Below are 22,725 nucleotides of genomic sequence, written 5' to 3'. Positions count from 1 at the left end.
CGGACCTTCTTGCTGTGAGGCGACGGCGCCTACCACTACACCACCGTGCCGCCCTTGACGAAGAAATGATAAACCAATTGAAAGCTGCAAGCAAAAATCTCATCTCAATATCTCTAGCTGCTTTATCCTGTTCTACAGGGTCGCAGGCAAGCTGGAGCCTATCCCAGCTGACTACGGGCGAAAGGCAGGGTACACCCTGGACAAGTCGCCAGGTCATCACAGGGCTGACACATACAGTGCGTTTACATGCACATCCAAATCGAGCTACTGTCGGTAATCGAGCTAAGGGTCCCAGCAGGGGTGCCAAAGAAATCCAATCCTACGTGCACACAAGGAAATCGGGCTATTGTGTGAGGTACATTGTGCACCCGAGCCACAGGTGGCGCTACACGCCCCATCGTGTTGGTACACTTCTGGTTGTCGTCATGAAGAAGAGCTATTCAAGAGTATAAACAAAGTTATCAGTTCCGTGTTCACAAGAAGAACGACAACGAGGACAGCAACATCGAGAGATGTTGTTCCTCCTGACCTCTTCTGCTGCTCGCTACTACTACTGTTGTCATGCCGACCGAGGCTGTTGTGTTTCCCGCTTGTGGTCTCGTCACTCCCGGAAGGGGCAGTGCTGAAGTAAGTAGCTCGACTACGTAGCTCGATAGGGTTTACATGCACCAAGTAGCTCTGCTAAATCGCATAATCTAGGTCACGTAGCTCAATTACGAGAAATCCAGTTCGGTTCGATTTCAGCTGAGCTAAGTTGTTTCCATGGCATTTAGAACTTCGATTTCAGTCGAGCTACGGCAGAAATTCGATTTTCTCTATGTGCATGTAAATGCACTGATCGACACAGACAACCATTCACACTCATATTCACACCTACGGTCAATTTAGAGTCACCAGTTAACCTAACCTGCATGTCTTTAGACTGTGGGGGAAACCGGAGCACCCGGAGGAAACCCATGCGGACACGGGGAAAACATGCAAACTCCACACAGAAAGGCCCTTGGTGGCCACGGGGCTCGAACCCGGACCTTCTTGCTGTGAGGAATTTTTGGCTTTCCGTGTTTAAGAAATGGGCCACAGAAAGACAAATAAACGACTTTCTAGTGGCATATGAATGCAGTGAGTTAGACAAGGTGCTATCGCAGGTTTTTTTGTGTTGTGACGAAAGACACTTTAGAAACTGATTCAAATGTGCAAGATAGTCTTTGGCCCTGATTGGTTCAGAAAACGTGAATGACAAATGTTGTCAAGTCAAGTTTATTTGTATAGTGCTTTTAACAATAAACATTGTCGCAAAGCAGCTTTACAGAATTTGAACAACTTAAAATATGAGCTAATTTTATCCCTAATCTATCCCCAATGAGCACGTCTGTGGCGACGGTGGCAAGGAAAAACTCCCTCAGATGACATGAGGAAGAAACCTCGAGAGGAACCAGACTCAAAAGGGAACCCATCCCCATCCGGGCAACAACAGACTATATGACTAACATTAACAGTCCTAACATAAAGTCAGCTTCATTGATGCTATCAACCCCCACCGACGGAAACCCGAGCACAAAACCGTTCATGACAACCGTAGTCCCATATGCTGTGAACTTGAATGGCTTCCGAAGTATGAATTTGGCCTTATATATTATAAACAAGTAATCGTATGGTTCCTTGTAAAATTAAGAATCAATTTCACTTGTGATTTCAAAGTTTTGAAATTGCCCAAGTCGCACTTGTGAAATTAATCCTTAATTTTACTCGGCCCCATACGATTACCTATACTAATTATAGTCCAATTTATCAGTGTTATACATATTTTCAAGCATTTCTCCCCAAAATGTGTATAAAACACACCTCATGTGAATTTTACTATGAAAATCATACCTATACTGTATATTTTAATTAATTGTTGTAAAGTGCTTTTTTCTTCCATTTTACTTCACACACGTCTTCCTTCAAATCAGTTGTGTCTAACTAGTTACCATTTAAGCCTAGACAGAAATATTCTCATTCAGTTTTAATATTCTGAAACTGCAGGACAAATTGCGGTTGACAGTCTGACCAGTTCTTAGTCCTGTCCTGAGAGAAATGTGCTGTTCTCGGAGTATAAAGATGTGGGAAAGTTGGAGGACCAGGGGGAAAAAATGAATGAATGATCAACACACACCACCACCAACAACAACAACATAGTATATTAAACAGTTGTGAAAATGGTGAGGTATGAGCTGTTATTTCACAACAAGGATGACCCAATTCATTATTTGGAAAGAACAGATAATGTGTTCTAAATAGCTACAGTGGTGCTTGAAAGTTTGTGAGCCCTTTAGAATTTTCTATATTTCTGCATAAATATGACCTAAAACAACATCAGATTTTCACACAAATCCTCAAAGTAGATAAAGAGAACCCAGTTAAACAAATGAGACAAAATATTATACTTGGTCATTTATTTATTAAGGAAAATTATTCAATATCTGGGCGGCACGGTGGTGTAGTGGTTAGCGCTGTCGCCTCACAGCAAGAATGTCCAGGTTCGAGCCCCTTAGCCAGTGAGGGCCTTTCTGTGTGGAGTTTGCATGTTCTCCCCGTGTCCACATGGGTTTCCTCCGGTTTCCCCCACAGTCTAAAGACATGCAGGTTAGGTTAACCGGTGACTCTAAATTGACCATAGGTGTGAGTGTGAATGGTTGTCTGTGTCAGCCCTGTGATGATCTGGCGACTTGTCCAGGGTGTACCCCGCCTTTCGCCCGTAGTCAGCTGGGATAGGCTCCAGCTTGCCTGCAACCCTGTAGAACAAGATAAAGCGGCTAGAGATAATGAGATGAGATGAGATCCAATATCTGTGAGTGGCAAGAGTATGTGAACCTCTAGGATTAGCAGTAAATTTGGAGATGAAATTAGAGTCAGGTGTTTTCAATCAATGGGATGACAATCAGGTGTGAGTGGGCACCCTGTTTTATTTAAAGAACAGGGATCTATCAAAGTCTGAGCTTCACAACACATGTTTGTGGAAGTGTATCATGGCATGAACAAAGGAGATTTCTGAGAACCTCAGAAAAAGTGTTGTTGATGCTCATCAGGCTGGAAAAGGTTACAAAACCATCTCTCTAAAGAGTTTGGACTCCACCAATCCACAGTCAGACAGATTGTGTACAAATGGAGGAAATTCAAGACTATCGTTACCCTCCCCAGGAGTGGTTGACCAAAAAAAGATCACTCCAAGAGCAAGGTCACAAAGGACCCCAGGGTAACTTCTAAACAACTGAAGGCCTCTCTCACATTGGCTAAACATTGCTGCTCGTCTTCAGTTTGCTAAAGATCACATGGACAAGCCAGAAGGCTATTGGAAAAATGTTTTGTGGACGGATGATACCAAAATAGAACTTTTTGGTTTAAATGAAAAGCATCATGTTTGGAGAAAGGAAAACACTGCATTCCAGCATAAGAACCTTATCCCATCTGTGAAACATTGTGGTGGTAGTATCATGGGTTGGGCCTGTTTTGCTGCATCTGGGCCAAGACAGCTTGCCATCATTGATGGAACAATGAATTCTAAAGGAAAATGTCAGAACATCTGTACATGAACTGAATCTCAAGAGAAGGTGGGCCATGCAGCAAAACAATGACCCTAAGAACACAAGTCGTTCTACCAAAGAATGGTTAAAGAAAAATGAAGTTAATGTTTTGGAATGGCCAAGTCAAAGTGCTGACCTTAATCCAATCGAAATGTTGTGGAAGGACCTGAAGCGAGCAGTTAATGTGAGGAAACCCACCAACATCCCAGAGTTGAAGCTGTTCTGTATGGAGGAATGGGCTAAAATTCCTCCAAGCCGGTGTGCAGGACTGATCAACAGTTACCAGAAACGTTTAGTTGCAGTTATTGCTGCACAAGGGGTCACAACAGATACTGAAAGCAAAGGTTCAAATACTTTTGCCACTCACGGATATGTAACACTGGATCATTTTCCTCAATAAATAAATGACCAAGTATAATATTTTTGTCTCATTTGTTTAACTGGGTTCTCTTTATCTACTTTTACGACTTGTGTGAAAATCTGATGTTTTAGGTCATATTTATGCAGAAATATAGAAAATTCTACAGGGTTCACAAACTTTCAAGCACCACTGTACAGGCTATGAATGGGTAGATATACAGATAAGAAATTTAAAATTAATAAACTATCCATTCATTTTTACATTCAGAGGACTTCTGGTTGAAACTAGAGGTGGACATTGGGACTAGGATCCTGCAGGACACAGCAAAAATAAATAAATAAAATTGTGCAAATGGGTGGTATTTACTTTCATGCCAGCACAAGTGAGCAGTCAGATATAAAGCTTGTATGACAAAAAAAAAAAAAGCACTGCCTGATGCAGCATTAACAACAGAAATGGAACTAAATTTGTTAGACAATACCACAGGCCAATAGAAATTAAAATAATAGCTGCAAGTATAATTTAAAAAAAAAAGACCCCAGCTGAGGTTAAGGAACTGTCACAGCCAGAATTCACAGACCATGCTGACAGTTCTGGCATTTCTACCACTGTTCTCCCACCCCCAGTGTTTTCCAGTGTCCCCAGGATCCACTGCAACCATGACCAAGTTAAAGAGGTTACTGAAAGTGAGTGAGTGTCACTTTAAAAAAAAAAAGTTTACACATTGTGCAATTGAAGTTCAAATGCAAATACTTTTCTACAACCCCGATTCCAAAAAAGTTGGGACAAAGTACAAATTGTAAATAAAAACAGAATGCAATGATGTGGGAGTTTCAAAATTCCATATTTTATTCAGAATAGAACATAGATGACATATCAAATGTTTAAACTGAGAAAATGTATCATTTAAAGAGAAAAAATTAGGTGATTTAAAATTTCATGACAACAACACATCTCAAAAAAGTTGGGACAAGGCCATGTTTACCACTGTGAGACATCCCCTTTTCTCTTTACAACAGTCTGTAAACGTCTGGGGACTGAGGAGACAAGTTACTCAAGTTTAGGGATAGGAATGTTAACCCATTCTTGTCTAATGTAGGATTCTAGTTGCTCAACTGTCTTAGGTCTTTTTTGTCGTATCTTCCGTTTTATGATGCGCCAAATGTTTTCTATGGGTGAAAGATCTGGACTGCAGGCTGGCCAGTTCAGTACCCGGACCCTTCTTCTATGCAGCCATGATGCTGTAATTGATGCAGTATGTGGTTTGGCACTGTCATGTTGGAAAATGCAAGGTCTTCCCTGAAAGAGACGTCATCTGGATGGGAGCATATGTTGCTCTAGAACCTGGATATACCTTTCAGCATTGATGGTGTCTTTCCAGATGTGTAAGCTGCCCATGCCACACGCACTAATGCAGCCCCACACCATCAGAGATGCAGGCTTCTGAACTGAGCGCTGATAACAACTTGGGTCGTCCTTCTCCTCTTTAGTCCGAATGACACGGCGTCCCTGATTTCCATAAAGAACTTCAAATTTTGATTCGTCTGACCACAGAACAGTTTTCCACTTTGCCACAGTCCATTTTAAATGAGCCTTGGCCCAGAGAAGACGTCTGCGCTTCTGGATCATGTTTAGATATGGCTTTTTCTTTGAACTATAGAGTTTTAGCTGGCAACGGCGGATGGCACGGTGAATTGTGTTCACAGATAATGTTCTCTGGAAATATTCCTGAACCCATTTTGTGATTTCCAATACAGAAGCATGCCTGTATGTGATGCAGTGCCGTCTAAGGGCCCGAAGATCACGGGCACCCAGTATAGTTTTCCGGCCTTGACCCTTACGCACAGAGATTCTTCCAGATTCTCTGAATCTTTTGATGATCTTATGCACTGTAGATGATGATATGTTCAAACTCTTTGCAATTTTACACTGTCGAACTCCTTTCTGATATTGCTCCACTATTTGTCGGTGCAGAATTAGGGGGATTGGTGATCATCTTCCCATCTTTACTTCTGAGAGCTGCTGCCATTCCAAGATGTTCTTTTTATACCCAGTCATGTTAATGACCTATTGCCAACTTACCTAATGAGTTGCAATTTGGTCCTCCAGCTGTTCCTTTTTTGTACCTTTAACTTTTCCAGCCTCTTATTGCCCCTGTCCCAACTTTGAAATGTGTTGCTGTCATGAAATTTCAAATGAGCCAATATTTGGCATGAAATTTCAAAATGTCTCACTTTCGACATTTGATATGTTGTCTATGTTCTATTGTGAATACAATATCAGTTTTTGAGATTTGTAAATTATTGCATTCTGTTTTTATTTACAATTTGTACTTTGTCCCAACTTTTTTGGAATCGGGGTTGTACTTCATACAGTGGAATGACAATATTTAGAAAGGCATTATGCCGTTTGGGACACACTCTATACTGTCCTTGGTTGTGCTATACTATCCATGGCTGACTGACCGCCATGGACCAGTTGCTGTGAGTTATTCAAATTAATTTGCTAGATAAAATTTGTTAATAGCTTCTAATTTTTTTTTAAATATTTTGACACCACGTAACTGAAATAACCACAAACTGAACATTTTTTTCAGTGTTAAGGCACCTGTTTATGGCTTAAAAACCTCAAAAAAGTGATTGACAGTGTAGCCTCTTTAAAATCAAAGTTGCGTTATTTCTTAATTTTTCCAAACATGATTGTGAAGTCAGCAAATTTATGACTGGAGTCTGACTTGAGTCCAAGTCATGTGGCTCAAGTCCACACCTCTGTAGAATGTCAAATATCAGTTGAGTGAGACACAATCTTATGAATTTGATCTTTAATCTTTATTACATATCATAAAAATCCTTCTCAGTGTTCTACAGATGCATGCATTTTAAAATGTGCATGACCTAAGCATAATCAGTATAAAGAAACATCACGTCTCTGAAACCTTGATTATGATTTTTCCAGTATTTTTGTTGGCCTCCATGTGTCTGTGTGCTTCAGTAATGTCTTCCATGTTGAACACTGTATCGATTATAGGCCTCAGTGATGTGAGCAGGTCTGTTGACTGAAAGTGTGGCAAAACCTGTTCAGTGAAGCTCCTGACTAGTTCAGCTTTATACTATAAAAAGAAGAGAATTCAGTATTCATTGCAAAAGTAAAAAACATTTCATATATGTTAGATTCATTGTGGAAGTAGATTTTTTTTCCCCCTGAGCCTTACCTGTAGATTCCGTGACCTGAGGAGACTACTAAGAATGTGGCCGCGCTTAAATAAAAGTTTGCCAAGCAAGTCTCCATCCACTGCTTTCCCCCCCATAACACCATAGAGCACCCATCTTCCATCCATAGCCAAACTATGCACATTTTTCTCCCAATAAGATCCACCTATGCAGTCAAGGATAATATCAACCCCTCTGCCTGCAAGAACATTGAGTGCTTACCACGGAGACTCAGGACAGGTTACAAATCAAGCACTGTAACATTTCTACTGCTCACATGATTATTACAACCACAGTGAATAAGTGTTTTATAGGACTGCAGAGTAGACTTTACACGACTGACCTTGAGTGAACTGCAGAACCTGATCAGAGAAATCCCCTTCTTTGTAATTGAACCCAGCAGCTGCACCCAGTTTTTCTGCAAGCTTTAACTTATCAGGGCTTCCAGCAGTCACCAATGGAATGGCGCAAAATAGATAAGCAAGCTGAATGGCAGCAGTGCCAACTCCACTTGCTCCAGCATGAATTAACACGGACTCTCCTTCCTTAACTTGGGCTAAGACAAAACAGAGAACTACACTGAATATAAAGCAAGTAACCCCAACCCTGAAGAAATTTCAACATTTTTAGAAAAAGCAGAGATAATTGCTTAAGGATAAGAGAAGACGAGAACAACACCAATTAAACTTTTTAAAAAACATTGTATCCTTTCAGTTTGCCTTCAAGCACCTATTAAGTGCAGAAGTTGGTAGGCGGTCAGCCAGGCCTCTGGGATTGCTGCAGCCTCATAGAGAGTGAGATGCGAAGGTACTGGCATGAGAAGTTCCTCAGGCACAGCTACATACTGTGCATATCCACCACCAGAAAGCAAAGCCATGACCTTATCACCTAGATTAAAATTCCTCTGGAGTCCAGGGCCAAAACCAGTGATCACCCCAGCAGCCTCCAAACCAAGGATCTCACTTGCTCCTGGAGGAGCTGGGTAAAGACCTCTCCTCTGTTACAGGAAACAACCCTGTCAAGTACTGGTACCTGTTTCGCAGTGGTTTTTAAATTGTATGCATACGACTTGAGCTTACCTGTAACACATCAGCTCTGTTTAAAGCTGTTGCATAGACTTTAATGAGGACTTCCCCATCTTTAGGTTCAGGTTTGGGAACTCGTCCTAAATACAGCTTCTCTGGTCCACCTGGTTCTTTGAAACATACTGCCTGCATTGTCTGCCAAACAGAGTCAACAAAAATGTTTCACTGTACAAGGTCACACTTATTTTATAAGTAATTGTTTGATAGACTACTTATTTTTATGCCACCCAGAGAGACTTAAGGTATAGAGACTTACAGTGTCTTCATCTAGATGCTGAAGCATGACTTCTGGCAAGTGTAATAGTACTGGATAAGGAAACAATATTTCAATCTGAACATAAAATGTCAGAAACATGTGTTTTCTTGTCACACAAAAATGTGGTGGAGATCAGAAACGACGAGAAACCACGATATGCGCAATACCTGCGCAGAATTGATGCTTTCAAATGCAACAAGTCGGAGTCCAAAAAAACAAGAAGTAGATCCAAAATTACACTTTTGTTAAGCGCACATTGTTACTGTATGGAATTTATTTTAGTTAATTTTTAATATATTTTATAAAGTGCACATTGTTAATGTATGTTTTGTTACGATTCATTTCATAAACTACATTTTCTGGAGCTAAATGTCACTATTAGGTAAAGTTCCGGATGAGTATTTCACCGACTCTGGTTGTGTGCTGGGTATTAGTGCTGGGTATTACGGTATCATGGAACGCGCATTTAGAAAGTTAATATTTGCTATTGGACTGCTTATAAAACTTACAAATAATATCACAGACACACCTTTGTCGAAATTCCGTGTCACAGGCCCAAACTACGCTGCAGAGACTAAACTGTCCCTGCCTGGGTGTGGCTGAGACCCAAATGCCTACCAAAGTGCACTACATAGGGTATCAAATAATGGCTTCATGTCCTATACAGCAGAGACCCTCAATTCCTGGTCAAAATGGGCATTATTTATCAGCCTACTTGTTGTGGAGTTATTAAGGTTTGGTAATGAGCAACACTGTAAATTATTATTATTGTACATACCAGCAGCAAGGTGGTAAGGGCTTTGTGGTTTGCTCTGTCACCTCATAGCAAGAAGGTTCTGGGTTTGAACCCTGTGGCCAACTGGAACCTTTCTGTGTGAAGCTTGCATGTTCTCCTCCAGGTGATCTAGTTTCCTCCTACAAAGACCTGTGGATTAGGCCCCTTCACATCCATCCATTATCTCTAGCCGCTTTATCCTGTTCTACAGGGTCGCAGGCAAGCTGGAGCCTATCCCAGCTGACTACGGGCGAAAGGTGGGGTACACCCTGGACAAGTCGCCAGGTCGTCACAGGGCTGACACATAGACACAGACAACCATTCACACTCACATTCACACCTACAGTCAATTTAGAGTCACCAGTTAACCTAACCTGCATGTCTTTGGACTGTGGGGGAAACCGGAGCACCCGGAGGAAACCCACGCGGACACGGGAGAACATGCAAACTCCGCACAGAAAGGCCCTCGCCGGCCATGGGGCTCGAACCCAGGACCTTCTTGCTGTGAGGCAATAGTGCTAACCACTACACCACCATGCTGCCCTTTTAATTAACATTTCTCATATTCATATATATATATATATATATATATATATACACACACACACAGTGGTGCTTGAAAGTTTGTGATCCCTTTAAAATTTTCTCTATTTCTGCATAAATATGACCTAAAACAACATCAGATTTTCACACAAGTCCTAAAAGTAGATAAAGAGAACCCAGTTAAACAAATCTCATCTCATCTCATTATCTCTAGCCGCTTTATCCTTCTACAGGGTCGCAGGCAAGCTGGAGCCTATCCCAGCTGACTACGGGCGAAAGGCGGGGTACACCCTGGACAAGTCGCCAGGTCATCACAGGGCTGACACATAGACACATTCAACCATTCACACTCACACCTACGGTCAATTTAGAGTCACCAGTTAGCCTAACCTGCATGTCTTTGGGCTGTGGGGGAAACCGGAGCACCCGGAGGAAACCCATGCAGACACGGAGAGAACATGCAAACTCCACACAGAAAGGCCCTCGCCGGCCACGGGGCTCGAACCCAGGACCTTCTTGCTGTGAGGCAATAGTGCTAACCACTACACCACCATGCTGCCCTTTTAATTAACATTTCTCATCTCATCTCATTATCTCTAGCCGCTTTATCCTTCTACAGGGTCGCAGGCAAGCTGGAGCCTATCCCAGCTGACTACGGGCGAAAGGCGGGGTACACCCTGGACAAGTCGCCAGGTCATCACAGGGCTGACACATAGACACAGACAACCATTCACACTCACATTCACACCTACGGTCAATTTAGAGTCACCAGTTAACCTAACCTGCATGTCTTTGGACTGTGGGGGAAACCGGAGCACCCGGAGGAAACCCACGCGGAGAATATGCAAACTCCGCACAGAAAGGCCCTCGCCGGCCCCGGGGCTCGAACCCAGGACCTTCTTGCTGTGAGGCGACAGCGCTAACCACTACACCACCATGCTGCCCTTTTAATTAACATTTCTCATATTCATATATATATATATATACACACACACACACACACACACAGTGGTGCTTGAAAGTTTGTGATCCCTTTAAAATTTTCTCTATTTCTGCATAAATATGACCTAAAACAACATCAGATTTTCACACAAGTCCTAAAAGTAGATAAAGAGAACCCAGTTAAACAAATGAGACAAAAATATTATACTTGGTCATTTATTTATTGAGGAAAATGATCCAATATTACATATCTGTGAGTGGCAAAAGTATGTGAACCTTTGCTTTCAGTATCTGGTGTGACCCCCTTGTGCAGCAATAACTGCAACTAAATGTTTCTGGTAACTGTTGATCAGTCCTGCACACCGGCTTGGAGGAATTTTAGCCCATTCCTCCCGTACAGAATGGCTTCAACTCTGGGATGTTGGTGGATTTCCTCACATGAACTGCTCGCTTCAGGTCCTTCCACAACATTTCGATTGGATTAAGGTCAGGACTTTGACTTGGCCATTCCAAAACATTAACTTTATTTTTCTTTAACCATTCTTTGGTAGAACGACTTGTGTGCTTAGGGTCGTTGTCTTGCTGCATGACCCACCTTCTCTTGAGATTCAGTTCATGGACAGATGTTCTGACATTTTCCTTTAGAATTCGCTGGTATAATTCAGAATTCATTGTTCCATCAATGATGGCAAGCCGTCCTGGCCCAGATGCAGCAAAACAGGCCCAAACCATGATACTACCACCACCATGTTTCACAGATGGGATAAGGTTCTTATGCTGGAATGCAGTGTTTTCCTTTCTCCAAACATAACGCTTCTCATTTAAACCAAAAAGTTCTATTTTGGTCATCCATCCACAAAACATTTTTCCAGTAGCCTTCTGGCTTGTCCACGTGATCTTTAGCAAACTGCAGACGAGCAGCAGTGTTCTTTTTGGAGAGCAGTGGCTTTCTCCTTGCAACCCTGCCATGCACACCATTGTTGTTCGGTGTTCTCCTGATGGTAGACTCATGAACATTAACATTAGCCAATGTGAGAGAGGCCTTCAGTTGCTTAGAAGTTACCCTGGGGTCCTTTGTGACCTCACTGACTATTACACGCCTTGCTCTTGGAGTGATCTTTGTTGGTCGACCACTCCTGGGGAGGGTAACAATGGTCTTGAATTTCCTCCATTTGTACACAATTTATATCATATATAAAATTATATTATTGGGAGCAAAAAAAGGTCGCTTGGTGTTTTTTCTATAACTATCTAGTTATACTAGATACAGATAGTTATAACTATCTGTACCTACTGTATGCACAGATTCATGTTCTTTACTGACAGGATACAGGTTCAGAGTGTTGTCGTTGTCTGATAATGGTCAAGTACTGTAAGTGTAGGAATGAGCAGGTGTGCATGTGTTCCTATTAAAGTGGCAGACTTACCTGAACTATCGATCTATCTGTCTATTTATTTATTTATTTATTTACATCTCAACCAAAAGTAACACAAGATCATTTTAAAATCTGGTTATCTCAACAATAAAAAGGTGAAAATGGCATTTAGAGATTCTATTCTAACTGAAACACATCCTCTCTAAATTTACATTTCTAACTGAATCTATTGATGGAAAAACAACTAAGATCTAAACAAAACTTTTATAAACTTACAAATTAGATCACTTTGGCTATTTAACAGCATCATCCATATCCACGAACATCAGTGGAGAAATAATCACTGATTAATCCAGTCAGTTCTTTTGGCTGTTTCCTGTCTGATTATTTGGTCATTTAAACACTTTACATTTGACATTTTGTATCTGATTACAAACTGAATTGATCTTTGGGTTATGTCTGTTCCACTATGGTATGTAACTTTCAAAAATCATCTCAAGGCTTTAGACATCTTTAGGTAGACTGAAAATTACACTGAAAACTTTAAACTGGCCAAACATGAGTTTTCTGAGCAGATATCAAGCAATGGTTAGAAAGTAACCTAAATAAGACATTTTCACATTTTAGAAAAAATGTTCTCTTCAGGCAGGGATGTCAAAGTATACTCCTGTCAGAAAAACTGAATATTGATACTTTTGTTTTTAATAAAGCTGTCTTCCCAGAATTCAGCCACAGTGGGACAGACATTTGATGCGTTTTTGCAGACCATCACACATTATACACATTTGATGTTCAGCTTCAGTTTCTGTTATGGAGCAGGGCCACAGATGGCCTTTATTTTTTTCTAAAAATACTGCATTGTGATTTATTTTTTTTATTATAACCTTTCCTGCCATAACACAGTAGCCTATCTCCATTTCGTGTAACAAGCATCTCAGATGAACACCTCAGTGAAACTGGTTAGATCACATAACACTGTTTGCTAAAGCAAGTGTCATAGCAGCAGTTATTAGTCTGTTTCTATGCATCATCGACCTCACAATACAAGAATATCAGGACTTTTTTCAGAAAAGATGCAAGTTAAGGTATGGTAAATACATTTATTATTTTGTTTATTTATTTTTAAAAAGAGAGACACAGGCAGTCCGACCAAAAGGATGCAAGTTAAGGTATGTTAATTACATTTATTAGTTTGTTTCTTTTGTATAAATAGGCAGTCCAACCTCTAAACTATAAAAGTACAACATGCAATCACTTCAAGTCTCTTTTCTGTATTGTACTTCAGGATAACAATACAATGTGTGTGACTCCAAAGGCAAACTTGAGAAAATCTAACCATCTTCTATATGTCAACACAAAGCTAAAGAATCACAAAGAAGACATTGATCTTCAGTGGAAACTGGAGCAAATCCACAGAAAACACAAATTAAACCTCAAATTGCTTCATCAAAACACAGAATTTCTACTGAAGGAACACAAAAAGCTACTGCATTTAAGAGTCTGTGAACCTTACGCAACTCTTACCAACACAATGAGAGCCATATCAGAGACACGAACAACAAAAAGCAATCAACATGTTTGGTATCCAAGATCAGCCCCAGCTGGCAGAAGGATGATTTCAAGTGAAGCGCTTTCAAATCGAAGTGAACAACTGCAAGGAACAAGACTCTTGAAATCAGCCTCCTCGGTCCTGCCACAGACTTCTGAATCAAAACAGTTATCCATCATGAATCTAAAAGACTTGGCCTTAATTGACAGCATTTCACAAAAAGAGCTGGCAATGCAAGAAGAACAGAGGAGGCAAAAAAAGGAACAGCTGAAACAATTATATAGAGAAAAAATGAATCAGAAAATACAGAATTTCTTCAGGACATTAGAAACAACTTAAAACACACACAAACAGGACTGTGCAAAAAAATTTTAGGCACCCTTTTTTTCATACAAACTTTATCGATTTCTATTTTATGACTTCTACATTACTGAGTCAGTACAAAAACATTTTAGAGTTCCAAACGTTTGTTTTCCAGCACAAAAGGTTTACAGTTAAATGTTAAAGAAAATTTTGTATCGGAGCAGCATATTACACAAGGGACCACTTTTTAGATTAAAAAAAAAAAGAAAATATAATGAAGGCTACTGGGTTTTGCTATAAAATTAAGAAGCCAGTGTGACAAAGTGTCCAGAAGAACTGTGGCTAGTTCTGTAAGATGCTCAGTAAAACCTACAGCTCATTTCCTTATAAAACTGCACTCATTGTACCCAAAAGTACTTTATTTTTTAAGCAAAGGGTCGTCTCAAAGCAAATATTGACTTTGTTAATTTATTATGGCTGACTGTTGTTTATAGTATTTTTACATGTTGAAACATATTTCATTATTGTTGGTCTACAGCACTTCTTTACATGTGCCTAGGACCTTTGCACAGTACTGTATATGTATACTAACGTAGTACAATATGTAGGAATCAGATGTGTTTTTTGCTGTCCTGTGATTCTAGATTAACTTTAGTTTATTATGGTTATATGAATACTTTTTATTCAGAACAAGTTAGAAATCCAAACAATATTTCTAGAAGGTTTTTTTTTCAGAATGTGTGGACACACCATTCTTTTGCTAGTCATACATTTATTACTTTACTGCACATTATAAATTACATTTACTGCACTATCCTCTTGTCCCCAGACTTCAGCAGTAATGCAATGCTACAACTTAGGCTGGCTTTATTTTCCCTCACCTGAAAGCTGACAAATAGCACACCCTATATTTGAAGACTGATTTGATAGTGAATTCAAGGACTTTGAAAATATGTACGTCTTGAGAAATTGTTTCTGCTTTGTTCATGAAATGCTTCCCAGTTTTCTCATGGTCAACAGAGCACTGTGAACTGGAGTCTCCATGAGCAACGCTTTGTTTTCCTTCCATTGTGGAGATTCTATAAGTGTTTTATCTGTAAATAAAGAAGGGAGGAGGTATAACAATGTTGACCGAGTACAAGCCTGTTATCATTCAAATACTAGGATACTGTACTTTATTTAGTGTAGTAGAATTATTGTGGACTTAATTTTATGCCAGATTTAATTTGCTTCACAATCAAGCGTTATTGCTTATAAGAAATGATATAGACAGTCTTACTTTCGCCATCAATGACAACATGAGTAGGGAGACATCGGGTGAGGTCACCATACTCCAGGGTGCACAGAACAGCCTCATCAGTCTCCGCTGGAATTTTGCATATGAGGGCAAGAAAGTTGCACAATTGATTTTTCTCAACGATTTCTACTGTCCCAAGGAGCTCCTATGGCCAGAGAGATTCAAAACAAAAGAGAAAGGATTAAAGATTAAGGCCTAACATGAGCAAAAGTTTATACACAGTACTGAGCATGTGCAGTGTACTTCAATAATAAACTTGTACAGAGGAAGGACTTTCGTCTGAAATGTTTTTCTTGGAAACTGTGTTTTACTGTTTACTTTTCTAAACAGTAATTTTATACTGAGAAACTTTTTTCCATTAATTTTGGAATCCTTTCAGTTTTACCCTTTATTTACATATGCCTAAGACTTGTACACAGTCAAACTTTGTGTAATTTAATTCTGTAATTAAGCTAATTTTCATATCTGTATCAACATGCATGGTTTTCAGTATACACATAGATAGACACAGACAGAAACGTTATTTGCCGCACCTCGATGAGAGAAATCTGTTGTTTACGGCCAGCTAAAGCATTAAGGTATACGTTTAGTGTTTGGAGGAAGCCTTTAAAATCAGACTGTAGATTCTCCTTGACGAGTTTCTCCAGTGGTATACATGGAGGGATGTTATGACGACTGATCTGCACCATGTGGGTAAAATCTAGCTCCATGTTATATGTTTCCAAGCAAACACCCTCAAAAGCTGTGCGAAATGAGACACACACACTTTTGCCTTGGTTGCTCTCTACCAAGCTGTATCCAGCTAAAAAAGAGTCACACACACACACACACACACACACACACACAAACAACAAATGAGTAAAAACACAGAAAACATTAACCACAAGAATAAAGTACAGTATTTAATAATAAACTCCGTGTCCACTATATTAACTTACCATCCAAGATGGCGCCGCAGACGACTGCCACAGGACTTTGCTCTCTCGTACTTTCTATGTTTTTGTGTAATTGTGTTAATTCTTCTGTCTGTACTATGAAAGCTAAGTCGAACCGGAGTCAAATTCCTCGTGTGTGTAACATACCTGGAAATAAAGTGCTTCTGATTCTGATTAAGTAAACCTAGCTATTTGACCCCCCTCTGTCCTATCTATTAGTTGAAAAGGATCACTATAACATCACTGTAGACCGAGATATTATTATGGTGATGGAGCATTCACAGCACAACACTGAAACGCACATGCTGGTGTGTGGTACTGGTATAAGATGTTTTGGGGTTTTAATGTTCCATCTATTTGACACACCCAACTTGTTGGTCGATGTTATAGGTGTACACAATGAACCTACTAGCAAGATAGTTTGTGTTCACCTGCTGTTGTTGGTAGAAAATTTCCAGTCTGTACGGACAATTTGTATCCCAGCAGTCATAGTCACGTCCCACTGACAGTGTAGGGTTTGATAATAATACTTTTAACAGTACTAGTAACAGAAATTACAGGCATTTAAATTACATTATAAATTACAATGTAATAATATAATTTACATAACATCACTTACATTACATTAATGGCATTTAGCAGACACTCTTAGTCAGAGTGATGTGGGGAGCAGTTGGGGGTTAGGTGCCTTGCTCAAGGGCACTTCAGCCATTCCTGCTGGTCCGAGAAATAGAACCAGCAACCTTTTGGTCCCAAAGCTGCTTCTCTAACCATTAGGCCATGGCTTCTACAGACCCACACACTCCCATGCTGAACTTAGAATTGCTTACCACCAGATAATATCTAGGCATGTGGTGATCTCTTTTCACTGACTGATTGGGTACAGCGGGTGAAAAATTGTTCACAGCAACAAATGGGCTACAGTCAGTAACTGTATAACCATAAAGTAACCTGCAAGGTAGGTGAACTTGAGAAAAGGCCTAATGAGGTTTAAACCAGGTGTAACTAATAAACTGGTCACTAAGTACATTAAGTTACCAATTACCAATGAGTCGATGGGCAGTTTGAAGGTCCTTGAGCTGCATACGTTGAGCCATCAGCAGATATTGTTCAATTTTGACAAAGTCTTCAGTTTCATTATCATCCAGTGGCAGCTTCTGGTCCATTTTATCTTTTAGATTCTAAAATGACAGTTGTAGTGCACGTTTAAAAACACACAACAGTGCAAACACATTATGATTTTCATAACTCAAAGCTCATCACAACTACTGTAGCAGTGAAAGGTTCCGAATAAAACACAGGTCTTGTAACGACGGTCCCCTGTTGAACTGGCCTGTCTCATTTACTACTTAATCATCTGATCACAATTATTCGAGAAGATTTCTTATACATCTACCAAAAATTCATAATGCTCAATGAAGTTTATATGATTAACTGTTTTTGTGAAAATTTAATGACAACTATCATTTACCACAATATTCCATACAGTATGTGCACAAATTACAGCAATCAAACTGTATACAATTCATTATTTTTATTTCTTGGGCACCTGTTCTGGATATTCATCCTCTAAACTAACTGCTGCATGTCTTTTCTTATTAAATATTTAACTGAAATTAGCTCCTGTAAATATCTGTGAGGATTATATTGGAGCTAGTTAAATATTTCAGGGATTTTTTTCATACAAATGATACATTTGTCATTTTCCAAAATATGGCAATTCTGGATATTTGCACTTTTAGGCTTTTTAAGAGATTGAATCTACAGTTAACAACACAAATAGATCATTAATTGAACATGTTTGTACAAGATCTCCTTAAACACCTTTATTTTGGATGTTTCCGCCCGTATTCGGTCTCGTTTTGTGCGAAGTGTAGCTGCTGTTGTACGCAGTTCCTCCACACGCTCCTTCTGAGGTCTTTGCAGTCCTATTGCTTCTATCTTCTCTAACATCTTCAAGTGATCAAACACACCTGAGGGACAAAATATCGCCCATGTTCATTACGTTATTAAAACACATTTTCAAAAATCTAGTTGACTTCATATTCCCCCACCCGTTTTCCTGCACAACCCGCCTCCTGCGTTAGGATTGGCTGTAAGTATAGGCTTGTGTTCAAAACCAACCCGCTGATTGGACAGTTCATTGCCAATCCAATCCAGTGTTAGTATTCCAATTCGGGTAGTAAAAGAAAAAATCGACATAGCTAGCAGAGACTAAATGAGATGCTAATCTTTTCATTTTTACGCTGTTTTTTTTTTTGAAGGTGGTATAAAAACCGTTATAAGATGTACCTTTTTGTCTTACGTTATCCATTTGACATGTAATTTTTTTTTTCAGCAGGCAAGTCTTCAAATCTGGCGCCTTCCTCACTTCCAACCAGGACGTGAAGTCTTCTTCTTTTGATTATTGGCGGTTCACAATATATGATTGTATATCGCCACCTACTGTATAGGAGTGTGTGAGATGGTCAGGTCAAGTCTTGGCACGGCAAAAAAAAAAAAAAAAGGTAAAAATAAAATAAAATAAAATAAATTCTTCCCATTAATTCTGAATCTCTTAGATACCTCATAAGGGCTTTAATCCTATTTCCCTGTATTCACTCTTCCTTCAAAATGTTATGGATATCTCTCCTTCATCTCCTTCTTGTTCTAACCATTTTGTCCTATGATCATTGCACTTCCTGCAGTAGAAAAGAATGTGTTCTACATCTTCCTGAACCTGACACTCAGCACAAAGCCCATCAGTTTTCCCCAAGACATGTAGTGTGGCGTTGAGACCAGTGTGCCCTAATCTCAACCGTGTGTATGTAACTTCTGCTGCGTTCATGTGCTATGGGAAGATGATATTTTCCAGTTGGGAAGTGGTATTTACCAGTGTGTTGTGTTCACATGCTTTTGTTGTTGTTGACAAATTAAAGATGGTGGACCAGATTCAGAATCAGGCCTGTTATTTGGCTAAAACAATTATAGATTGCCTTGTTCATCAGCTGCAGCAGGAATATGAGTTGTCAAAAGGTAAATAATGCTGAATATTTCCTGATCATGACAAGTAGAGATTTTCTTAACACATCGAATGCCACGCAGTTTTTGGAAACTTGGCTGTAGCCACAATGAGAGTAGCCAGTATCTAGATAATTGTTGGCGTTCTTTGGACAGCCACAGAATATTTTGTATTAGGCTATAATATACATATTATAATAATATAATTGTATACATAACATGACTTGTTTAAAAGGTGAGAGTCAGCTTTCCGTAGGTGAAAACCACTTCTTTCTTGGTTCATAAGCTAGTCTTGTACCGCTCGCCGCCATGTTGAAAAGGTTAAAGTTCATCTCATCTCGGCAACTCGTGTATCAAAATTTTCTACGAGTTGCCCAGTGGAAAATACCACAAGAGGGGGCGTTCATGTGTGCTTTCCATGTCGGCGTTTGGTATTTACCATAATTCCCATAGGACATGAACGCACCATTCCTCCCTTCTTCCAAGCCCCACTGAAGTGATTCTTCTCTCACCAACCTGATGTTGCACATTAAAGTACTGCCTACCCTTTGAGTCTGTCTCCCATTCGTCCTGCCATCTACTCATGATTTCTGCTTTAATAAAAGATTTAGCTTCCCCTTTTCCTAATGGTACATGAATTGTGATACAGTGGTGACCTAAAGCTTCCTTGGCAGTTTTATCTGCAGTTTCGTTACTCTTGAGGCCCGTATGAGCTGGTACCCAGCAAAATTGGATGGTGAGTCCAAGATTTCTGAGTTGAGCCAATAGCTGTTTCATTTCAATAACTAGATCATCTCTTATTGCTTTTCCAGAGATAAAGCTTTGCAAAACGGAGAGTGAGTCTGTGCATATGACTGGACGTGAAGTCACCACTGAGCTCTATATAAAATCTAGAGAGCTCATAGGCTCGTCAGAGTGAAGCCTGCTGGCCGCCATCTTACCACTCCCATCGCGGAGCGGAACTGTCATTTAGACTACTGGAAGCGACACAAAATTGGACAAGTTATTTATGTAGTTGGTGAGAAAAATTAGAAGAAAAATGCCTACATGTGCAGCAGTGAACTGTACAAATCGTCAGGTCAAAGGTTGTGGATGGACATTTCAAGTCAAGTTTATTTGTATAGCACTTTAAACGATAAACATTGTCACAAAGCAGCTTTAACGAATTTTAACAACTTAAAATATGAGCTAATTTTATCCCTAATCTATCCCCAATGAGCACGTCTGTGGCGACGGTGGCAAGGAAAAAACTCCCTCAGATGACATGAGGAAGAAACCTCGAGAGGAACCAGACTCAAAAGGGAACCCATCCTCATTTGGGCAACAACAGACAACATAACTATAACATTAACAGTCCTAACATAAAGTCAGCTTCGTTGATGCTATACCCCCCCCCCCCCCCCCCCCCGACGGAAACCCGAGCGCAAAACCGTTTACGACAACTGCAGTCCCAATGTCAGCAAGTCAACTGCAGTCCTAAAGTCAGCAAGTCTTCACCTGTGTGTGTGAAAGAGAGAGAGAGAGAGATTTGTAGCGTTAGTGTCTGTCTACGTGTCAGGACGACAGGAAAGCTTTTCAATCTCCGTCAATTTGATGCTAAGTCCAAAAGTTTTCAGTGTCTTGTGAGAGAGCTTCTGTATGCTGATGATGCAGATCTTGTTGCTCATACGGAAGAAGATCTGCAACTTCTTATGGACAGGTTCTCCAGTGGCTGCTCTGCCTTTGGACTTACAATAAGTCTGAAGAAGACTAAGGTTATGTTCACTCCAGCGCCAGATCAACCTTACTCTGAACTTTTTGTGAGTGAGAGAAGGCTTGATGTTGTGAACAGCTTTGAATATCTTGATTCTATGATATCGAAGGACAGTTCCCTTGATGCTGAGATCCATCAGAGCATTCATAAGGCCGCTTTGGCCTTTGGTAGAGGGTAGAGTATGGGCTGATCATGGTATCACCTTGAGAATTAAGCTAACAGTATATGAGTCATGTGTTCTCTCATCTCTTCTCTACTCATCAGAAACCCGGACAACCTATCGCCATCACATCCAGAGGCTTGAAAGATTCCATCAGAATTGTCTTAGGAGAATTCTTGGCATCAAATGGGACTCTTTCACTCCAGATACTGTTGTTCTTGAGCAAACTGGCACCTGTAGTATTGAAAGACAGATCATTCAGAGCCAGCTGCGTTGGTCAGGTCATGTTGTCAGGATGGAGGATTCTAGGCTACCAAAGCAGCTCCTGTACGCGGAACTCACGTTACGTAAACGTCCTCAGTACGAACCAAAGAAGAGGTATAAGGACCCCATTAAATCCAACCTGAAGTTGGATTAATGAGTCAAAGTGGGAGGCGCTAGCCTGTGAAAGATCCATGTGGCGTGACACCATTAAGAAAGGCTGTGACCAGTTTGAGCTTGAGAGAATAGAACATGCTCAAATCAAGTGAGCTTTGCGCAAACAAGATCTATCCTCCCTTCCAGATGAGTTTAGATCTAATTTCATCTGTGTTACTTGTGATTGTGTTTTCCTGTCTAAAGCTGGTCTTGTAAGTCACTGCAAATCCCATATGCGCAGGCAGGGTCACACAGTTTATAAATGTTCCAAAACCACCTTCAGACAACAAATGCTCTGTATGTGGTAAGATCTGCAGGTCATTTGGTGGACTCAAAAGACATTTTAGGGTCCATAAAGACATCCTCAGAACGCTGCAATCCTCCCACTCTGTGCTGCCTGATATGTGGGAAATTGTGCAAATCAGCAGCTGGGCTTAAAAGTCATCTCTGTGTGCACGCTGACTTGTGAGTGGAAAATGGTTGAATGGTTTATGTCAGGGGATGGCTGTCTTCTGTCAAGAAGAAGCAATCATATATATAATGTGTCTCATCTCATCTCTCATCTCATTATCTCTAGCCGCTTTATCCTGTTCTACAGGGTCGCAGGCAAGCTGGAGCCTATCCCAGCTGACTACGGGCGAAAGGCAGGGTACACCCTGGACAAGTCGCCAGGTCATCACAGGGCTGACACATAGACACAGACAACCATTCACACTCACACCTACAGTCAATTTAGAGTCACCAGTTAACCTAACCTGCATGTCTTTGGACTGTGGGGGAAACTAGAGCACCCAGAGGAAACCCACAGGGAGAACATGCAAACTCCACACAGAAAGACCCTCGCCGGCCACGGGGCTCGAACCCAGACCTTCTTGCTGTGAGGCAACAGCGCTAACCACTACACCACCGTGCCGCCATATAATATTATATATCTCATCTCATCTCATCTCATCTCATTATATCTAGCCGTTTTATCCTGTTCTACAGGGTCGCAGGTAAGCTGGAGCCTATCCCAGCTGACTACGGGCGAAAGGCGGGGTACACCCTGGACAAGTCGCCAGGTCATCACAGGGCTGACACATAGACACAGACAACCATTCACATTCGCATTCACACCTACAGTCAGTTTAGAGTCACCAGTTAACCTAACCTGCATGTCTTTGGACTGTGGGGGAAACCGGAGCACCCGGAGGAAACCCAC

The 22,725-nt window shown here is 40.6% G+C and overlaps 2 protein-coding genes across 6 annotated transcripts; both read right to left on the bottom strand.

Moving 5' to 3' along the window:
• Nucleotides 1-6,730: 6,730 nt before the first annotated feature.
• Nucleotides 6,731-9,410, bottom strand: tp53i3 (tumor protein p53 inducible protein 3). 5 transcript variants are annotated; one of them, XM_060934514.1, is made up of 7 exons: nt 9,253-9,410; nt 8,475-8,524; nt 8,213-8,353; nt 7,863-8,130; nt 7,477-7,689; nt 7,136-7,332; nt 6,731-7,033 (listed from the first exon to the last, which is right to left on the bottom strand). In XM_060934514.1, exons 2-7 carry the CDS (start codon nt 8,499-8,501, stop codon nt 6,845-6,847), a joined length of 1,035 nt encoding a protein of 344 aa, XP_060790497.1. In that variant the 5' UTR covers nt 8,502-8,524; nt 9,253-9,410; the 3' UTR covers nt 6,731-6,844. The 5 variants fall into 5 exon arrangements, with proteins under 5 accessions (XP_060790497.1, XP_060790495.1, XP_060790496.1 ...); XM_060934512.1 differs by lacking the exon at nt 9,253-9,410 and adding an exon at nt 9,004-9,059; XM_060934513.1 differs by lacking the exon at nt 9,253-9,410 and adding an exon at nt 8,984-9,053.
• A 3,815-nt stretch (nt 9,411-13,225) lies between these two features.
• Nucleotides 13,226-18,591, bottom strand: cenpo (centromere protein O). The gene is made up of 6 exons (XM_060934516.1): nt 18,487-18,591; nt 18,019-18,167; nt 17,240-17,375; nt 15,793-16,061; nt 15,242-15,404; nt 13,226-15,056 (listed from the first exon to the last, which is right to left on the bottom strand). Exons 1-6 carry the CDS (start codon nt 18,506-18,508, stop codon nt 14,947-14,949), a joined length of 849 nt encoding a protein of 282 aa, XP_060790499.1. The 5' UTR covers nt 18,509-18,591; the 3' UTR covers nt 13,226-14,946.
• Nucleotides 18,592-22,725: the final 4,134 nt, after the last annotated feature.

Source organism: Neoarius graeffei, chromosome 11, assembly GCF_027579695.1.
Source record: "Neoarius graeffei isolate fNeoGra1 chromosome 11, fNeoGra1.pri, whole genome shotgun sequence".
Taxonomy (NCBI): domain Eukaryota; kingdom Metazoa; phylum Chordata; class Actinopteri; order Siluriformes; family Ariidae; genus Neoarius; species Neoarius graeffei.
Note: the sequence above shows the minus strand (reverse complement) of the source record. Positions and strands in the feature narration are given on the sequence as shown.

What these genes read in the sequence shown, in the direction of transcription:
- tp53i3 (XM_060934510.1), bottom strand. Translation starts at nt 8,573, where the DNA reads ATGTTTCTGACATTTTATGTTCAGATTGAAATATTGTTTCCTTATCCA. An exon ending in ACAGAGCTGATGTGTTACAG is followed by an intron (nt 8,131 to 8,212) that starts GTAAGCTCAAGT and finishes TTCCTGTAACAG; the next exon opens with AGGAGAGGTCTTTACCCAGC. An exon ending in CCAACTTCTGCACTTAATAG is followed by an intron (nt 7,690 to 7,862) that starts GTGCTTGAAGGC and finishes GTTTTGTCTTAG; the next exon opens with CCCAAGTTAAGGAAGGAGAG.
- cenpo (XM_060934516.1), bottom strand. Translation starts at nt 18,508, where the DNA reads ATGGATAACGTAAGACAAAAAG. An exon ending in CGGAAACATCCAAAATAAAG is followed by an intron (nt 17,376 to 18,018) that starts GTGTTTAAGGAG and finishes CTGTCATTTTAG; the next exon opens with AATCTAAAAGATAAAATGGA. An exon ending in AACAGATTTCTCTCATCGAG is followed by an intron (nt 15,405 to 15,792) that starts GTGCGGCAAATA and finishes CTCTGGCCATAG; the next exon opens with GAGCTCCTTGGGACAGTAGA.